Source organism: Elephantulus edwardii, unplaced genomic scaffold, assembly GCF_000299155.1.
Source record: "Elephantulus edwardii isolate Elephantulus edwardi_28Jun2011 unplaced genomic scaffold, EleEdw1.0 scaffold00025, whole genome shotgun sequence".
NCBI lineage: Eukaryota > Metazoa > Chordata > Mammalia > Macroscelidea > Macroscelididae > Elephantulus > Elephantulus edwardii.
In genome coordinates this window covers 13809763-13828959 of record NW_006399775.1, presented here as the reverse complement: position 1 = coordinate 13828959, position 19197 = coordinate 13809763, and the positions used below count along the sequence as shown (strand labels likewise).

Here is a 19197-nt window from a genome sequence, read left to right as displayed (position 1 = left end):
AAAAATTAAAAGAAAAAAGAATTCTCTCAATTGACTCAGTGACTGGGGTAATCCGGATGGGTGTATCGGAGATGGTGTGATTGGCACAGGACAGAGCAGAGTTTAGGGCTGTTGTACATAGGGTCGCTATGAGTTGCAAGTGACTCGACAGCACATAACAACAACAACATTACTTCCTTTAAAACATTTTTTATAATTTCATGGAGTCACTACCTTGGTTTCTGACTTTTTCATATAAACGAAAACCATTGCTTGTCTAGATCACGTACATCCTCTACACTGAATGGCTGTCAACCTAAATGAATATTTTTCTTTTCTGCTGCATTTCAGCCCACCCTTCCAGTTATTTACAGCTTTGATTCAATCTCTAAAATATCACTGGATATTTATAGATATGATACAGTACTTAGAATCCAAAACATTTGCTTCACTTCTTACACATTATTGTTATTATGTGCCATTGAGTCACCTGCAACTCATACTGTCGCTATGTAGAAGAGCTCTGAACCCTGGCCTAGCCTAAGCCAATCTCACTATCTCCAAAACACCTACCCCCATTGGCCCAGGTACTGTGTGAATTCATCTCATCCAGAGTATTCCACTTCTGCACTGGGTCTGCACCCTTCTGAGCATATCCTTCTCCAAAGACTGGTCTCTTCTGGCCATATTCCCAAAGTATGTGAGATGGAGCTTCAAATTTCTTGCCTCCATGGAGAAACCTGGTTTCACCCTCTCTAAGACTAACCTGTTTGTTCTCTTTGCAGTCCATGGTATGTTTAATACTCTTTTCCAGCACCACAACTCAAAGGCATCAATTCTTCTGTCATCCTTAGTCATCGTCCAACTATCTAATGCATAGCAAGTAATCTAAAAGACAATGGCTTGAATCAGGCACACCTTAGTCTCTGGACTGACATTATTGCTAAAGCACTTTAGAAAGGTCCGTGATGGCAGATTTCCCTAATGCAATTTTATTTGTCTTTTAATTTCCTGACTCCTGTTGCCAAGAGTGTTGATTGTAGAGCTCAGCAAGCTGAAATTATTAATAAACTCAGTCTTTTCTTTATCCACCATGGTGCTGCCAGTTGGCCTAGTGGTGAGAATCTTTGTCTTCTTGATGTTGAGCTTGAAACCATATTGCAAGCTACAGTCCTTCTGCTGCAGACATTCTGCAGGAGATGCTTCAGGTCCTCCTTAGTTTCACCAAGCAACACAGTGTCATCTGCATAATTCAAGTTGTTAATGAGACTTCTTTCAATCCTGATGCCACATTCTTCTTCATAAAGTACAGCCTCCCAAATGATCTGTTCTGCATCCAGATTGAAAAGATATGGACAGGATGCATTCCTAATGCATTTCTTTCCTATTTGAACCATGCAATGCTTCCTTGCTCTGTTCTGATAATTGCTTCATGGTTTAAATATAGGTTTTGCATAAGCAAAATCAAGTGTTCTAGGATTCCCTTTCTTCTCAAAGTTAGCCACAAAGTCAAATGTCTTTGCATAGTCAATAAAATAGGGTTAGACATGCTTCTGGTACTCTCTGCTTTGAGCCAAGATCAATCACATTGAAAATAATGTCTCTAGTGCCACTGTCTCTTCAAAATCCGGCCTATATTTCTGGTAGTTCTCTGTAAATGTACCATTCCAGTCATTTTTTTCTTAAAATCTTCAGCATGATTTTGCTTGCACATAATATTAGTGATTATTGCTTGATAATTTCCATACTCAGTCAGGCCACCATATTTTTGAATGGGAATAAATATGGATCTTTTCCAGTCAGTTGGCCAGGTTGTTGTCCTCCAGAGTTCTTGGCACAATTTGGGGAGCACGTACAGGGCAGCACCTGTTTGTTGAAATATGTCAATTGCTATTTCATCAAGTCCTGAGGCCTTGTTTTTTTCTAATTCCTTCAGAGCAGCTTGAGTTTTTTCTTCATCGCCATTGCCTCTTGACCACATTTGTTTCATGATATACTTCCGTGTCAGCCAATTCCTTTTTTTCTTAATTCTTTTTGATATAGTGATTCTGTGTACTATCGACATCTTCTTTTAATGCTTCCTGGATCACTCAATACTCTGTTCATATATCCTTAAGTATTGCAACTCAAGGCTTGAATTTGTTCTTCAGTTCCTTCAGCTTAAGAAACACTGAGCAAGTTCAACACTTTTGATTTCATGACTCTAGCTCTTTGCATATTTTGTTATAATATTTTGGTTTGTTTTCCCAAGCTTGAACACTTTAAACTTTTTTGGTTGGAATATATTGGTTGCTTTTATAAAATTTATTTAAAATAAGTTTTACCATCTAGTTCACTAAGGTTGAGGTACACAGAGGCTTCTGGATATATCCAAATGAGAAGTAGCTTGAGTTGTTTCCTCACTTTCCTTTTGAACTTTGCTGCTTGTATAGCTTTAACAAGCACCCTTACCTGTCAGAAATGGCCTCATCTGAGAGGAATTCTCTTTTCTTGTCATACTCTTCAGCTGACACTAGGTCTTTCTGTCTCTAAAAAGAATAGAAATGTCTTTAGACTTTGCCTCACTTGCTCTGACTTGGTAACTACCTGTAAGTGGTCACTAATGAATGGTGCTCTGTCATCACCAACAAATGACAAACTGATTTCCATTTGTTGCACTGAAAGAAACTCATGTTGTTATGTACCATAGAGTCAGAATCAACCCATAGAGCTGGCCTTCCTGTGGGTTTTCAGAGGCAGTTAATCTCATGGAAGATTACCCATCTTCTGTGGAGCAGCTGGTGGACTTGAATCATATGCCTTCAGAATTACAGCACAACTTCTTGCCACTAGGCCACCAGAGCTGAAGAAAACTAAACAAAATTATGTGGACAATGACATTTCCTATGTCACTACTCCTCTTCCTCATCCACGTACCACATTATAGAACTTTCTAATCAGAAGCTTTTTAGTCAGAAATCTAAAGACTTTTCTCCTCATTTTCTAATATTTAAATGTTTTTCAAAGGCCTAATCCATAGATATCTGTTCTGGTAACCCAAAGGCAGCAACTCTGGTGATTCAAACTCATCAGTGACTCCAAGGGATAAAGATGGGAAATCTCCTCCTACACAATTTACAGCTTCCAAAAACCTAGAGGGTCAACAATGAATCAGTTCACACTCAACAGCAATGACTAACCGACTAAAGTAAATGAGATGAAATTGAGATAGATGTGGAGGAGGAAACAGGTAAAATAGAGGGTTAATGAAAAAGAAGCTCTTCAACAAGATGCATCGACACAGTAGGTACAATAATAATGAGCTCAGGTGCTCAACACCTGTGAGGATGGTGCCGAATTAGGGACTGTTTCCTTCTGCTTGTAAATAGGTTGCTATTAGTCAGAGCTGACTGGTTGGCAGCTAACAATATCAACTAGTCAAACAGAGAATGATTGATCTTAGCAAGTGGAGCCCGGGATGTTCTCACAGACTCAATCTAGATCTGGAAAAGATCGTTACCAGTTACCCACTAGGAACAACACTGGATTTAGTTGACTTTCTGATTGGTGAGCTTTTTAGTGGGCAGTGAAAAAGGTTGGAGTTTAACTGAAAGTATTCTAGCTGCATATATACTCTATCCTCCACCCAAATCTACCCACTGCCACCAAGTCAATTCTGATCCATAGCGTAGTTTCCAAGACAATAAATTCTTGGCCCATCTTTTTCCTTCTCAACAGCTGTTGAAATGCTGGCCTTTTGGGTTAACAGTCAATATTAAAAACCAGGACTCCTTCCCACCTAAGTCTACTATATCTTAATTCTCTTCTGCAGTAAATTTATTTCTTTAGTAAATTCATAACTGAAGCCATCTAAAAAATAAATGATGCCTGTAGTATTGTGTATTTCTTCATAGAAAAGTGATCCCTATTTTCAAGGATATTTTTAAATCTAATTTCTAATGCTACTTCATTAATAATTTCAGCTAATTTTTTTAACAATTTCAGCTTGCTCAGTTCCACAATCAACTCTCTTTGCAACAGCAGTCAGGAAATCAAAAGATAAATTGAACTGAGAAAGTCTGCTATCAGAGACCTCTCCAAAGTGCTGAAGAGCAATGATGTCATTTTAGAGACTAAGGAGCTCCAGAACCAGGTCATGGTCAATTACTTACTATGTATCAGAGAGCTGGACAATGACTAAGGATGATGGAAGAAGAATTGATGTCTTTGCGTTGTGGTGTAGAAAAGTCTTAAACATACTCTTTTTGGAGGAAGACTCAATAATCTGTGTTATGGAGAGGACATAATTTAGCTTGCTGAAAGTGAAGATTATTTGAAACAATTGCGGCAGAAGATCAAAGACTACATCCATATTGATTACAACTCAACATTAAGATAACAAGAATCCTCACCACTGGACCAATAGACAATATCATGATAAATGAAGAAAAGATTAAAGTTGTCAATGATTTTATTTTACTTGAACTCACAATAAACACCTGTGGTAACAGCATTCAAGAAATCAAAAGGCACATTTTGCTGGGGAAATGTGCTGTCAAGAACCTCTCCAAAGTGCTAAAGAGCAAGAGTATCAGTTTAAAGACTAAAGAGCACCAGATGCTACCCATGGTCTTTTACTTGCCAAGTACCTGAAAGTTAAACAATGAGTGATGATGGCAGGTGAATTCAAGCCTTTGAGTTACACAGTTGAAGAAGAGTATTGAATATCCCATGGACTGGCAAAAGAACAAACAAATCTGTCTTGGAGGAAATTCAAACAAAATCCTCTTTAGAGGCAAGTGCAGTGAAACTCCGTCTCTCATACTTTGGGCATGTTGTCAGAAAGGGCCAGTGCTTTGGAAAGAACATCTTGCTGGGAAAGGTGTAGGGTTGCAGAAAGAGAGGAAGATTCTCAACAAGATTGATTGACACACTGACTATAACAATGGGCTCGAGCACATCAAAGATGAGGAGGATGTGGACAGGGCAACATTCAGATCCGTTGTTTGTAGGGTCACTAAGAGCTGTAGTCATATTAATGGCACCTAACAACAACCTAACAATAGATGGTTTGTGGCTAGAAGTCAGAGAAAATATGGATGAGTTCTAGTTCTGATAGAATCACTTCTTTGTTTAAACAGTCTTTTTATTTACTCATTTAGCTTACTCAACATCAAGGAAAAAAAATTCTCACCACTGAACCAATAGACAACATCATGATAGATGGAGAAAAGATTGAAACTGTCAATGACTTCATCTTATATGGAACCGTAATCAACACTGTTGCTACCAGCAGCAAGAGATCAGGAAATGTACTGCACTGGAAAAGTCTTCAGTCATAGATATCTCCAAATTACTGAGAATCAAGATGTTAGTTTGAGGAATAAGGTGCACTTGATCCAGACTATGGTCTTTTAAATCACTTGCTATGCTGTTCCATAGTTAACACTCTTGGCACTAGAAGTCAGGAAATCAAAAGACGAACTGCATTAAGAAAATCTGCTTTCAGGGACTTCTCCAAAATGCTAAAGAGTAACAATGTCTGCCTGGAGACTACGGTACATTTGATCCAAGCCATGGTCTTTGCTTGCAATTACTTGCTATGTATCAGAGACCTAGACAATGACTAAGGATGACAGGTGAAGGATCAATTCCTTTGATTTGTGGTGCTAGAGAATAGTGTTGAATATTGCATGAACTGCCAAGAGAACAAACAGGAGAGGGAGAAATCAAGTTGCTCCTTAAAGGCAAAGATTTTGAAGCTCTGTCTCACATACTTTGGTAAGTAGTCAGGAGGGACCAGTCTTTGGAGAAGGATATCATGCTTGGAAAGATAGAGGGATAGCACCAGAGGAGAAGCCCTGGATGAGGTGGATTGACATAATAACTGGGATAATAGTGTTAGGGGTGTCAGAGACTATGAGACTAGATCAGAATAGGGCAGAGTTCAGAGTTATTTTGCATAGAAGTGCTGAGTCATACGTGATTCAATCGCACATAACAACATGCTGCTGAGAGTTAGACAATGAATAAGAATTATAGAAGAACTGACACTTTGAACTGTGGTGCCAGAGAGGAGTACTGACTATCCTATAGACTGCCAAAAGAGCAAACAGATATATCTTGGAGAAGGAGCAGCCAGAGGACTCCTTAGAGGCAAAGATGCTGAAGATTTATCTCGCATACCTTGGGTATGTTGCTAGGAGAGGCTATTCCTTGAAGAAAAGGTAGAGATACAGCAAAGGAGAGGAAGACCCTCAACCAGGTGGATTGACACAGTGACTGCAGCAATGGGCTTGAGTGTTTCAGAGATTGTGAGGTTGACACAGGACAGGACCAAGTTTCAGACCTGTTCTTCATAGAGTTGTTATGAGTTGTACTCAACTCCACTGCACCTAGCAACAGCAATATAATTGCATAACTGAACTATTATTAAAATAATTAAAATGTGGTTTTCAGTACTTATTATGTACATTTTTAGAACCTTTTCCAAGAACCTTATTTTATTAACTCATTTAATGATATTTTAATCACTTCATCCATATACAAAACAAGTAAGATAACAAATATGGTCACATTTTTAAAGAAATCATTTGTTCGTTCAAAGCATAACATTAGGGCTAGTTATGTCAGGTATGTGCAATAAATATGACATAAAGAGATGAATAAAACATCATTTTTGTCCATAAGGTGCTCATGGTCTAGTTGAAAGATTCTTTAAAGCCACATTTGACTATGATTTGATATTTTAGAGTGCTTTCACATTCCATTTGTTCTCTCTCCAGAAACCTTGTGAATAGGGATAATTTTCAGATAAAGAATCGGAAAATCAGTGTAGTATTCATAGGCATGGCATAGTATTCACAGGTATGCAAAATGGAACCTGTCTTAATTTAAAAAATTATGATCTTTCTATTGCCATGCTGCCTGCCACAAAGCAAACACAATTATAATGAGTAATTACAGGGTGCAGTGTAAACATAAATAAACTCAACTATATGCCTTCACAAGAGATGGCCTGTGGATGCTGAGGGTATATTTACACATACACACAGAGATAACTTTGAGCCTAGCCTAGAGTGAAGAACAGCCAATCCCTCAGCCAGTTTTAGCCACATTGTTCCCTGCCAAAAACTGGGTGGAATCATCCATATTTCTGTGGAAAAAAAATTTATTCCACTAACATTTTTTTCCTTAAATTTTTTCTTAAGTAAAGCTCTTCATCAATAAGAAAAAAGTCTTTTTAAACTAAGTTTAATTAAATAGCTATAAAGTAACATACCTTAAGTGCCACATGCTGAGTATTCAGAGATGAATAATGAGGTTCAAGAGACAATAATAATAATAAAATATGGTAAGGGCTGAAAGAGCGGGAAAGTCATAATACCCTGGGAACACAGAGAGTACAAGGATGCCTTATACACTGAGTAAGCAACAGAAGATCTCATAAAAGTTATTTAAATGCTAGGTGAGGGTATACCTAGATATCAGTGACTCTAAGAGAGAAGCATTCCTTGTAAGGGATATGACTTAACCAAAGAATAGCTCATAGTTATTTCCAGGTACAAGTATAGGGTCTGTGAAAGGCAGTTAGGGGAGATAAGCATGGAAATACAGGATGGACATCAAGTACAAGAGTTTTCAAGATAGGCTAAAGAGTTTGGGCAAAGATAGATTATACTACGAGTAAGAGAAGTATGGGTTTACATGAGCTTACTTATTAATCTGTACTGAGTAATTTTGCATCTTTTCACCACCACAAACATTCTAAACTTCTGAGGACAACTAGAAGCTGTCTCTCTTACAAAACAAAAGCACCTTCCCACAAAATTACAGCCTCTTTTCAAATTTACAGTCCCTGACAGGGACAAAGTACCGAGTGAGTAAGGTAACCACAGGCTTACTTGTGCTGCTGAGTCAATTTTTACCGTAATCAATCCCATATGACAAGGTGGTAATGCCCCAGGGCTTTTTTTAGGCTGTAATCTTTACAGGAACAGATCACCATGCCTCCCTCTCTTGTAGCCACTGAGTGAATTTGAACTGTCAACCATTGGGTTAGCAGCCAGGCACTTACGAGTTGTGGAGACAAATTATCTAGATTCAAAACCCGGTTCTGTCACCCGCCTTGGGTGAATTACATAACGTGTCCATTTCTCACATACAGATGTACAGAGAACTATGTAAATTAAAATACTTTAAGAAACTTTAAAAAAATACCCCTAATTATCTTAATTGGTCTTAGCATCATCATTTTAAAGAAACATCCCCAAGTTAGAACTGAGAAAAATACATGTTATATTATAAATCCCAATACATAAGGACAAATATTATTACTAGAGAATGATTTATGGGGAAAGAGGACTGAAAAAAAAAAAAGACCATCAATTGGTATATCATTTCAGATATTCACCAGAGAAGTGATGAATCTGAATAAAGACAGAGGTGGTGAGAATGTGAGGCAAAATGTACAGGCTGAAAAGACATTAGATTCGGCTAATAATATAGCTTGTCTACAATGAGGTAGAGAAGGAAAAGGAAGAGTCTGAAGGAAAGTCTATTTTATACTAAGGAAGATTAAAGCACCAAAAGAGAAACTTGGGACTTTATGGAGCTGGAGGTTCTGAGAAAAAGACGAAGACCAGTAGATCCCCTGATGAAGAGTCCATGACATGAGTCAGCCTATATGGCTAGGGCTTCACAAGGCGAATTGCATCAGTCAACTGGGTATACACCCCATAGAAGTGACAACTGAAGCCAGGAAAGGGCAAGACATGGCTGTTTTTGCCTTTTCTCAAGAGGAAAGAGCTGCAGACAGAACTTTATAAAGATAAGAGGAAATAAGAGACAAAAAGGGCAGCCAGAAAGAGAAAATGAGGCGCTCCAACATAAGCAACATAAGGAAAGGGATGTTTAGTAGGGAAAATATTGATGCTAACCTGGACAGAAGCAAGACTGAGTGAAATCCATTTGAGCTGAATTCAGAAGCCCCTAGTGACCTTGGAACTTGTGGTGGCCTAATCTTTAGAGAGTTGCACTATTAACCCAATGGCCATGCTACTCTGGTGATATGAATTCAACGGCTACTCCTCAGAATAAAGATTGGAGATTTTACTGTGCAAATTACAGTTCAGAAATTCAGTGGAAGATTAGTTATGTTAGTTCCAACATGGTGGAAAGATTTTGATTTTCTTTTTTGAGATTGAGTAACCTTTGAGAGAAAGCAGCTTCATTGGAAGGAAGAGATGAACTACAAGAATGTGCAAAATGAATTAACAATCAAAAAACTACAGGTGTACTGTATTAAAAAGTTTGATGGTAAAAAAAAAAAAAGTTTGATGGTACAAGGAAGGAAAGTATCCAAAGATGTATTAAAAGTTAAGGAAAATATGCCTTAGGATGAGTATATCTTAACCTAATAATAAATATAAATGTGATTTGGATTGAAGCTCAACATCAAGAAAAGAAATATTCTCATAACTGGACCAGTTGGCAGCTTCCTGATGGACGGTGAAGAGATTGAAATTATTGATCACTCTATTTTGCTTGGTTCCACAATCAACACTCTTGGAACCAGCAGCCAGGAAATCAAAAGAGTAATTACATTGGGAAAGTCTGCTGTCAGGGACCTCTCTAGAGAGCTGAAGAACAATGATGTGAGTCTGGAGACTAAGGTGTGCGTGATCCATGCCATCGTCTTCATAATTACTTGTTATGAATCAGAGAGCTGGACAATAATTAAGAATGGTAGAAGAATCATTGCCTTTGAGTTGTGGTGCTGATGAAGAGTGTTGAACATACCATGGATCGCCAGGAGAACAAACAAGTCTGTCCTGGAAAGAATGAAACCAGGTTGCTTTCTGTAGGCAAGGATTTTGAGGCTCTGTCTTACATACTTTGGGCACATGGCCAGGAGGGATCAGTCTTTGGAGAAGGACATCATGCTTAGAAGGTGAAGGGACAGCACAGGAAAGGAAGACCCAGGATGAGAGGGATTGACTCAGTGACTGGAGCAAGGGGACTCTGTCAGACTCAATGAAATTGGCTCAGGATAGGGCAGGTTTCAGAGCTAATGTAAGTCACTATATGTCACAGGTGACTCAATGGTACATAAGAACAAGAACAATATATAATAAACAGGCGAGCAGACTGTATTCATAAAAATGCATAAAAATATTTATGCGTGAAACTTAAGCTCTTTTAAGAACTATATAGGATCAAATTAATGGCAACAACTTGAAAGAGTAGATGAGGACCTTAGCAATGAATTTGTTAAAGAAGAAACATTCACAAAGGAGAGTGAGATTGATCTTGTAACTTGAAAATGATATAATCCATGTCACTAAATGGTATGAGTAGAAACTGTTTAATTGTATGTTCTACTGCACATATTCTCAATAACAAAATAAACACACACACACATATATGCACTAGAAAGTCAAATATTAAAATATTCTACAAGATTATATGATTGATTTTAAAAAATCATGACTCTTGAGTCAGAACTGACTCATAATTGACCCTGCAGGGTATTTTGGGAAACTGTAAAATATATAGGAAAAGAATGCCCTTCTTTCTCCCAGGAGGCAGTTGTTGGATTTGAAACACCAGAGAGGCATGGGCTTTGATTAGAACACTGCTCTCTGCAGACTAGGCTGCCAGAGTTCCCTTATGATTTCTTTATATATACATCTTGTTTCCTAACCTATCATAGTTTTATTTAATGATTTATACATTCTCAAACATATAATTTTTACCACATTTGTTTTAAATCTTTTCACCCTTTAAGGCATACCTGGTTCTCCATCGGGACCAGGAGGCCCTATGTCACCAGAATCTCCTTTTTCACCTAAAAAAAAAAACAAACAAGATCAAAGTCACTAAGCAGAGACAGTCAAGGTCTTCTGGTTAAAAGATTTCAAAGTTAAAAATGCTAATTCTTTTCTATATAATGTCACAGAATTTCTCTTAGACCCTATTTTTTAAAAAAATTTTATTTTCTTATTTGTGCATGTGTACCGTCAAATCAGATCTGACCAGTACAGGAGGAAATTGTTCCTCCTTCTTCAGCAGAACATCTGGTGGATTTGAACTGTGCACCTCTGGCATTGCTAGACCCTATTTTTGTGGGAACTATTGGGAATTCTATTCTACACATAATTCTTCAAGACCTAATTATTTTATGATGAATAGAGTCATATGATGGAATCTTGGAGATCATCAGTTGATTATTCTTTAATTAAATTCTGAAAACTCCAATACATTTCATAGAATCCTATGGAAATCGTCTCATGAAATTTTTAAACCATAAGAGAAGCAGCTACTAATTCTGAAGCCAGCACTCTGCATGTCCTTCATTTACAAAAGGCAAATTCAGATAGAACACATGGTTAGATGGGAATGGACATTACAGATTATTTAATTCAAGGACGGTCAGCAGTATTTATAACCTCATGCTGAGATCAAAGTCTTTCTTGAATCACTCTAAGAAACAGCATGTTGTAAGGGAATGATCCAAAAAATGGAAGACCTGGCTATGAGGTCTGGCATTGAGTCTAACTACCTAATTAAGACACTTAACCACTCTGCTCTTCACTTTTTTTCTCAACCTATAAAACAAATGGGTTTAACAAATGATGCCAAGCAAAGCATCCTAGCTACTCTAAGACTAAACAATGAATATTCATATTCAAGTCATCATGAATATTCTAAAGCATTATATTTCTTCTCGGAGAAAGAACCTAAATTTCTCAGCTGACATGAGACAAGTAAACAGCTGTGGGGTCTTATTTCATTACACAGAGAGAGGAAAATCCCAAGTGATCTCCACCCAAATGATTCTTTTGTGCTCATGTTCCTCCCTCAATTTTATTCATCTTTTTTTTTTTTTGCAATTGAGAATATATACAGGAAAACGCAAACAAAATCAGTGGTTACATTTACAATTTAGTGATATTTATTAAATTCTTGGAGATGTGCAAAAATATTCTTTCAGCCAGTAGCTTCTTATCACTTCTTTTGCAAAATCTCTTCATTAACTAAAGTTTTTCATTTTATAAGGTCTCATTTATTTTTTTTTTATTTTGCTGTTTATGCTTGTTATGTATAACTGTTGAAAACTAGGCCTGATGATATTGTCCCTACTTGTTCGTCTAAGAATTTTATGGTTTTACTGTGCACATCTAGGTATTTAATCTATTCTTAAATTTACTCTGTGTGTGGTGTATGGCATGGATCCTATTTAATTTCTCTGCCTATGGAAGACCAAGATTTAATGGACCATTTCTTTTTCTTTTGAACAGACAGCTTTCATATGAAAAATTAGTTGTTTGGGTTGTTTCTGGATTCTCAATTCTACTCCATTGGTCTGTACTAGTTTGAATTCTGTACTTGTTCAGTCTTTCATGGCCCTAAGTAGATATAATCCTAGATATTTTTTTGTCTTAGAGGCTATTATAAATGAAGTTGTTTCCTTTTAGATTTCTCACAGCTATTGTACAGAATTCCAGTAATTGATGACCTTGTATCTTGCAACTTTAGTAAATTCCTCTATTAGCTCTAGAAAATTTTTTGTGGATTCTTTGGCATTTTCTATACATAGGATCATAATCCACATACAGATCCAATTTTATTTCTTTTCTAATCTATGGACTCTTGGTGCCACAGTGCATATTATGTGAGGCTGCTAACTTTAAAATCAGATCTCCAAATAAAACAGGTGGTCCAAGAGAGAAAGATTGGCAGTCTCCTCCTTTAAAGATTTATAGCCTCAGAAATGCAATGAAGGGTTGTGATGAGTTAGAATGAACTCAGTGACCTTGAGTTTTCATTTGGTTTTCTAATCTGGAAACCCTTACTTCCTTTGTCTAATTTTATTGCTCTGGTTAAGACTGCTAATGCATCATTCAACAGACATGTGAAGTACACTTGTCTTGTTCCCCATTTAATTATGAAAGCCCTGTCTTTTTCCAATAGTGTATTAATGGCTGTTGGGTTTTCATATATGCACTAAATAATATTGAATAATTCCCCTTCTATTCCAAACTTCTTTAGGGTTTTCCTCAAGAAAGGAGTCGGGTTTTACCAAATGCTTTTCTTCATCCATTGAGATGATTTTGTGTCTCCTTTTCTTTGTTCTGTTGAAGTAGTATATTTTACTGATTAATTTTCTGACATTGAACTATCTTCCTGGCATAAAGCCCACTTGGTCATGGTATATGATTCCTTTAATATACAATTGGATTATGTTTGATGTTTTGTTGAGAATTTTGGCATCTACAGTCATAAGATATATTGGCTTATGGTTTTCTTTTCTTGTAGTATCTTTGTCTGATTTAGGTATCAGAGATATGTTTGTGCCATAGAATAAATTAGAGAGTATTCCTGCCTTATCTATCTTTTGGGAAAGTTTAAATAACATTAGTGTCAATTCTCATCTAAGTGCTTGGGTGAATTCCTCCAGTGAAGTCATCTGGTCATAACTTTTTGTTTTGATTGCCAGCTAGTTCTATTCATTCTTATGAATCTATTGAGACTCCCTAGTTCCTATTGAGTCAGTTGGTGTAGGTTTACTTACGTTACTTGTATTGTCAACATTGTTGTTGTTGTTGTTTTTAAGCGTCATCGAGTCACAGACAACTCATAGCAACCCTATGAATGAAACGCCTGAGCACTGTTCATAGAGTTTCTGGAGGCAAGCCATTTCAGAAATGGATGCCACTCTGCTCCCAAGCTTGTTTTAATCAGAGAGCTCCACCAAACACTGTCCACCATGGGTAACCATTATTGCATTTGGCACATCAGTGTCACAGTGTTTAGCACATATACTGAATTTATTGAATAAATCTAGCCCCAAAAGTAATAAAAATGAAAGCAATAAAGTCAACAAAAGAATTACTTTAGCACCTTCCTGTGGCATTCCAGAGAAAGTGTATAAAAGTATATTTGGGTGCATGGGGGGATAATAGAAACAAAACCCAAATGGGGGAAAAGATAATAGTTGGATCATTCAAGTGTACAACATAGAAATTTCCATATTATTTCTTCAAAGAATTTCCTTAGCATCTGACTGAAACTCTGTACCATTTTCAAATGATGAAAATTTTCCTTAAAAACAAAATAAAACTTTTTTTCCAAAACTAAAAAAAAAAGTATAGGTTCTGACTTGTGATAACTCTTTATATTTTAGAGTAGAACTATTCCAGAGGTTTGGTTCTTATTTTTTCAATAACTATGAACCTTCAGATGTACATTATCACTACTTTCTCCTGATTTCTCATTTATGGTATTAAGTCCACCAAACTTTTAACATTTTAAACATTTAACAGTTTGTACCACCTAAAGACTCTCTCTAATAACTATAAGGTATTTCTAAAATATTTGTTGCTTCGGTAGCTCTATGGAGCTGCACACCTAACCCAAAGACTATGTGCCTGTGGCAGTCTGAATCCACCAGTTGCCTCCTGGGAGAAAGATGGGCAGTCTCCTTCCATTGTGATCTATGGTCTCAGCCAACTCAGTCAAGGGTCATTACAGTCAGAACCCAGCTGACGACAGTGAGTTGAGTTTGTCTCTTCCTCATGTGAAAGTTGGACACAGAATAAGGAAGAATGAAGAACAGCTGATACTTTTGAAACATATTGTTGACAAAAAATATTGTCAAAAGAACAAGCAAATCTTTCTTGGAAGAGGTGCAGCCAAAGTGCTTTTTAGAGTCAAGGTTGGTGGTGAGACTTCATCTCACAAACTTTGGGTATATTATCAGGTAGGGACAGTGCTGGGAAAAGAACAACATGCTTAGAAAAACAGATGACAATCATAGAAGATAAAGAACTTCAACTAGGTGCATTGACACAGAGGTTGCAAAAAATAGGCTCAAGTGCAGCCGTGACTGTGAGGGTTATGCAGGATTGGGCCGTGTTTCATTCTATTATAAAATTCATTTTGCATCAAAGCCAACTCAAAGGCTATTAAACAACATCCTTGTAGGAATATTTTAATGAGATAATTCATAAAGAACTTGGTGACTTCTAGGACACTGCCTTCCTTAAAGTCTCACTGTCTGATCCCCATTTCAAACACCAATACAGGTATGGGGCAAACCACATGCTCAGAAGATGTTTAGTGACTGAATAATGATTGTTGTTGTTGTTGTTATTGTTGTTATGTGTTGTTGAGTCATCAACAACAGACCTAAACCATGCTCTAAGCTGTCCCAACCTTATTGTCTCCGATACACCTATCCCCATTACCCCAGTGATGGAATCAATTCATCTCATGGAGGGTCTTCCTCCCTTGCACTGTCCCTCCACCCTCCCAAGCATGATGTCCCTCTCCAAGGACTGATCCTGCCTTGTACCATGTCCAAAGTATGTCAGACAAAGCTTCAGAATCCTTGCCTTTAAGGAGCAACCTGGCTTCACCCTCTTCAGGACAAACTTGTTTGTTCTCCTAGTAGTCCATGCAATTTTAACAATCCCTTAACCACCATAACACTGAATCTCTTCACCATGAGAATAGTAACAATACCATTACACTAGATGTTGTGCAAGTCAAATGAAGTACAGAAATAGAAACAACTGGAAATCCTAAAGTATTCTTGAATACAACATATTGTTAATAGTGTTGTAGCTTTGATCCTTGTTGATGCCATCTGTCTCCTGTTCTGATTGAGCATCATGCCATATCCTCAAAATGCTATAAAACCAAAGATGAAAACTAATAATTGTGTTTCTTGTGTATGGTGTCTGAATTATGTAAGTGGAAGCTGAATTACTTTATTAAACTTGTTAAGGAAGTTGTAGTTGAAAAATTACAATTTTCCTCCAGCATCCCGCGGAAGCCTCCAGATCACAGCTCTGGTGGTGCATATCAATCCCTGCTGAGATGGGTTCATTTTGCCCCACATTGGAGGAAACAAAGTCAATAACTAACTCAGGTAGTTAGGCACTGTGACAGAATTAACCATGTAAAATGCACAGGCAAAATATGATTAATATGATTAAGGCCACCAGACAACTTGGTACCTTTTTTTCAAGACATTATGAGTCTGACAGATAATATGAGGCAAGAATTGAATCGCAAATACCTTTAGAACCAATGGGACCAATTTTTCCATGGCGACCCACAGTGCCTTTCTGTCCTTTGTCACCCATGTCTCCTGCAGAAAACATAAAATCCAACTTCATTAATGTTCCTTCTTTTATATCACACATCTATACATACACATACTCACAAATAAGAAGGGACTAAAAAACATCTATTTTATTTTCTTCAAGGTTATATATGTGATTGCCACTATAAGATTCTTCACAGGTCACCTGTTACATATTTGATATTGTAAATATTTTCTATATTTCCCCAAGGAAGATATTTTCTCTTAAAAAAAAACAAACAAAATGTAAATAAGCCAAGTAAAATAGATGTCCATGGTTCCTAAACTCAACCTAACTTCATTTTAATCTCTGATGAAGAAAAGGCTATCTTTCCTTCATGCCAATAAGGCAATGCTTCCTGGCTGTTATTCCTGCACCTAAACTGAATAAATCTATAATTACATAAAACTTTTTCTGTAAAAAAAAATATAACTGTGTTTCTTTCATAAATTAGACTGTATCCATACTGTGCTATGATTCATGTGGCAAAACCATTGACCTCCTGTGTTGTTGGGGGTTTTTTAATTAGTTTGCTTATAAATTTTGTATACGTTTTATTTCCCACTACTCTTCATTCACATTGTGTTTCATACAATCATTCTCAGGCATTATGTTTTGTAAAATTAATCACCATGGACCTTGCCCATCATTATACTGTGTTTTCTCCCAGATCCTTCCCATTTGCTTCCCCCGTCCCTCCACCCACCAAACTGTGCAACCCTGTGGTTTTACGCCTACCTATCCTCAGCTCCCATGGTCCCCTCTCCCCTCCTTGAGTTCCCATGCATGGTTTACTAGTTATCCTTCTAATTTTACAATAATGGTCTTCTGCAGTATTTATCCATAAGAAACTGCTTTAGCTCACTCGGCATGATGAATTTGAAGATGTGATGTCCAAGAAAAAGTAAGGAACCTTACCTATTTCACATATTAAGCTGCAAGATGTGACAAAAAAAAAAACCCACAGAGAATGAAGGGTCCCAGAAATACCTGTTTACATGCCACAAATTTTGACTACTGCTATAGTAAAATATGGCCTCTGTACATGAGGCCGATTTTATAGAATTACTGCTCCTATTCTGTATCGATTCTTTCACTATGATCTCACAGAACTCTCCTAACCACTAGACTAAAACTGAATAATAATTTCCATTTTTACCCATTCACCAAACAAACAAACAAAAAAGCCCAGGGATAGAATTTTCTCAGTATTGAAATTTTTCTTACACAAATTGTTTTTGAAGCCGATGACAGTGGCAACTGCTCTGACTTGTCTGCTGATGATCATCAAGGACCGCAAACCAAACGATTTAAGAATTGACAAATGCACAAAGGGAAGTTGGAGAAAAGAAACAGGCCTGGTATCATCAACTGATTTGCATTTCTAATCAACGGTTTGATGAAATATATTCTTTCTGGTTTTAGTCATAGCATTCTATTTCAACATTTTTAGTTACTTAAAAGAAAAATATTAGAATAGTGAGAGGCAAAAAAATGCAACAAGGACAAATAGTTTTTAAACAACCAATTGGATAAATCAATAAATTGCACACATTTCATTAATATGCCTGCAAGCAGGGGGTAGGTTGGGGAGGTATTAAGATAAATTCTATTCATTCTACTCATTGGTTCATAGTAGTATTATATAGCTCTTTTAACTGGAGAAAATGATAAATTTTACTCTTAGGATTTGGTGGTGGCGATGGTGGTGGTGGTGGTTAGGAGCTATCCAGTCCAATATGACTCATGGCAACCCTATGAACAATACATCTACACCCTGTCCTATCCTGTGCCATTCTCACAGTCTCTGACACACTCAAGCCCATCACTGCACTCACTGTGTCAATCCACCTGGTTGAGGGTCTTTTTCTGCTTTGCCATCCCTCCACCTTTATAAGCATGATGTTTCCCTCCAAGGAATAGTATCTCCTAGAAACATACCCAAAGTATGTATGACAAAGCTTCACCATCCTTGCTACCAAGGAGCAGTCTGGCTGCACTTTCTCTAATATACACCTGTTGTTCTTTTGGCAGTCCATGTGATATTCAGTACTCTTCTCCAACACCATAGTTTAAAGGTATCCATTCTTCTGTCATCCTCATTCATTGTCCAGCTGTCAGATTGACAGTAAATGACTGAAAAGACCGTGGTCTGGATCAGGCACCTCTTAGCTCTCAAACTGACCCCATTGCTCCTCTACAATTTGGAGAGGTCTAAGACTGCAGACTTTTCCAGAATATCTGCTGATATCCTGACTTCTTGTACCAAGTGTATTAATTATGGAGGTAAGTAAGATTGAAATCATAGACCATTTCAATATTTTCTCCCATCTATCATGATGCTTCCTAGTGGTCCAATGGTAAGAATCTGTTTTCTTGATGTTGAGATGCAATCCATATTAAAGGCTATAGTGTTTGATTTTCTACAGCAAGTGCTTCAAGTCCTCTTCATTTTCAGCAAGCAAGGTTGTGTCATCTGCATACCTAAGCTTATTGATGAGTCTTCCTCCAATCTTGATGTCACATTCTTTTTCATAGATCCTAGCTTTTTAAATAGTTTTCTCAGGATGCATATTGAATAGATATGGAGAAAGAATACAACATTAACACACACATTTCTTCATTTTAAACCATGTAGTGTTCCCTTGCTCTGTTCACAAAATAGCTGCTTGGTCTAAGTACAGTTTTCATGGGCGTGCAATTAAGTGTTCTGATATTTCCATTCTTTTCAATACTAGGATCTGATTAAAAGGAATGATTCTTTTGTTAAAGAAGAAACCAAATATTAGATTCCCAAGATTTAAAGGGATTACAGGAAGCTCTAGTGGCCTAATGCTCAGAAGCTGTGATGCAAACCAGAGGACACGTGGTTCAGATACAGCACCTGCTCAGTGGGAGAAGGATAGGCAATCTCCTCCTGTGTGATTACGTGCCTCTCTGAGATCCAAGATGGCGGTGGAGGCAGAGACAGCGTGGTGAGCTGTGGGAGCAGTGAACCACTTAAAGCAGGGCCATTATGGCCTTCCACAGACTTCGGCTTATTGATAATTGAACACTTAAACAGTTGATGACTTGCCCTCAGTGA

General features: G+C 37.3%; 1 protein-coding gene across 4 annotated transcripts in view; it reads right to left on the bottom strand.

The window, feature by feature from the left end:
• The window catches only part of LOC102848606 (collectin-11-like), a 96044-nt gene that overhangs the window by 4879 nt on the left and 71968 nt on the right, over positions 1-19197 (bottom strand). For 2 of the 4 annotated variants that reach the window (XM_006882855.1, XM_006882856.1), the window contains 2 exons: positions 16046-16117; positions 10754-10807 (listed from right to left, as the gene is read on the bottom strand). In XM_006882855.1, the coding sequence (XP_006882917.1) occupies positions 10754-10807; positions 16046-16117 (126 nt within the window). The remainder of the gene's footprint in view (positions 1-10753; positions 10808-16045; positions 16118-19197) is intronic. The other 2 variants (XM_006882857.1, XM_006882858.1) reach the window with 1 other exon arrangement.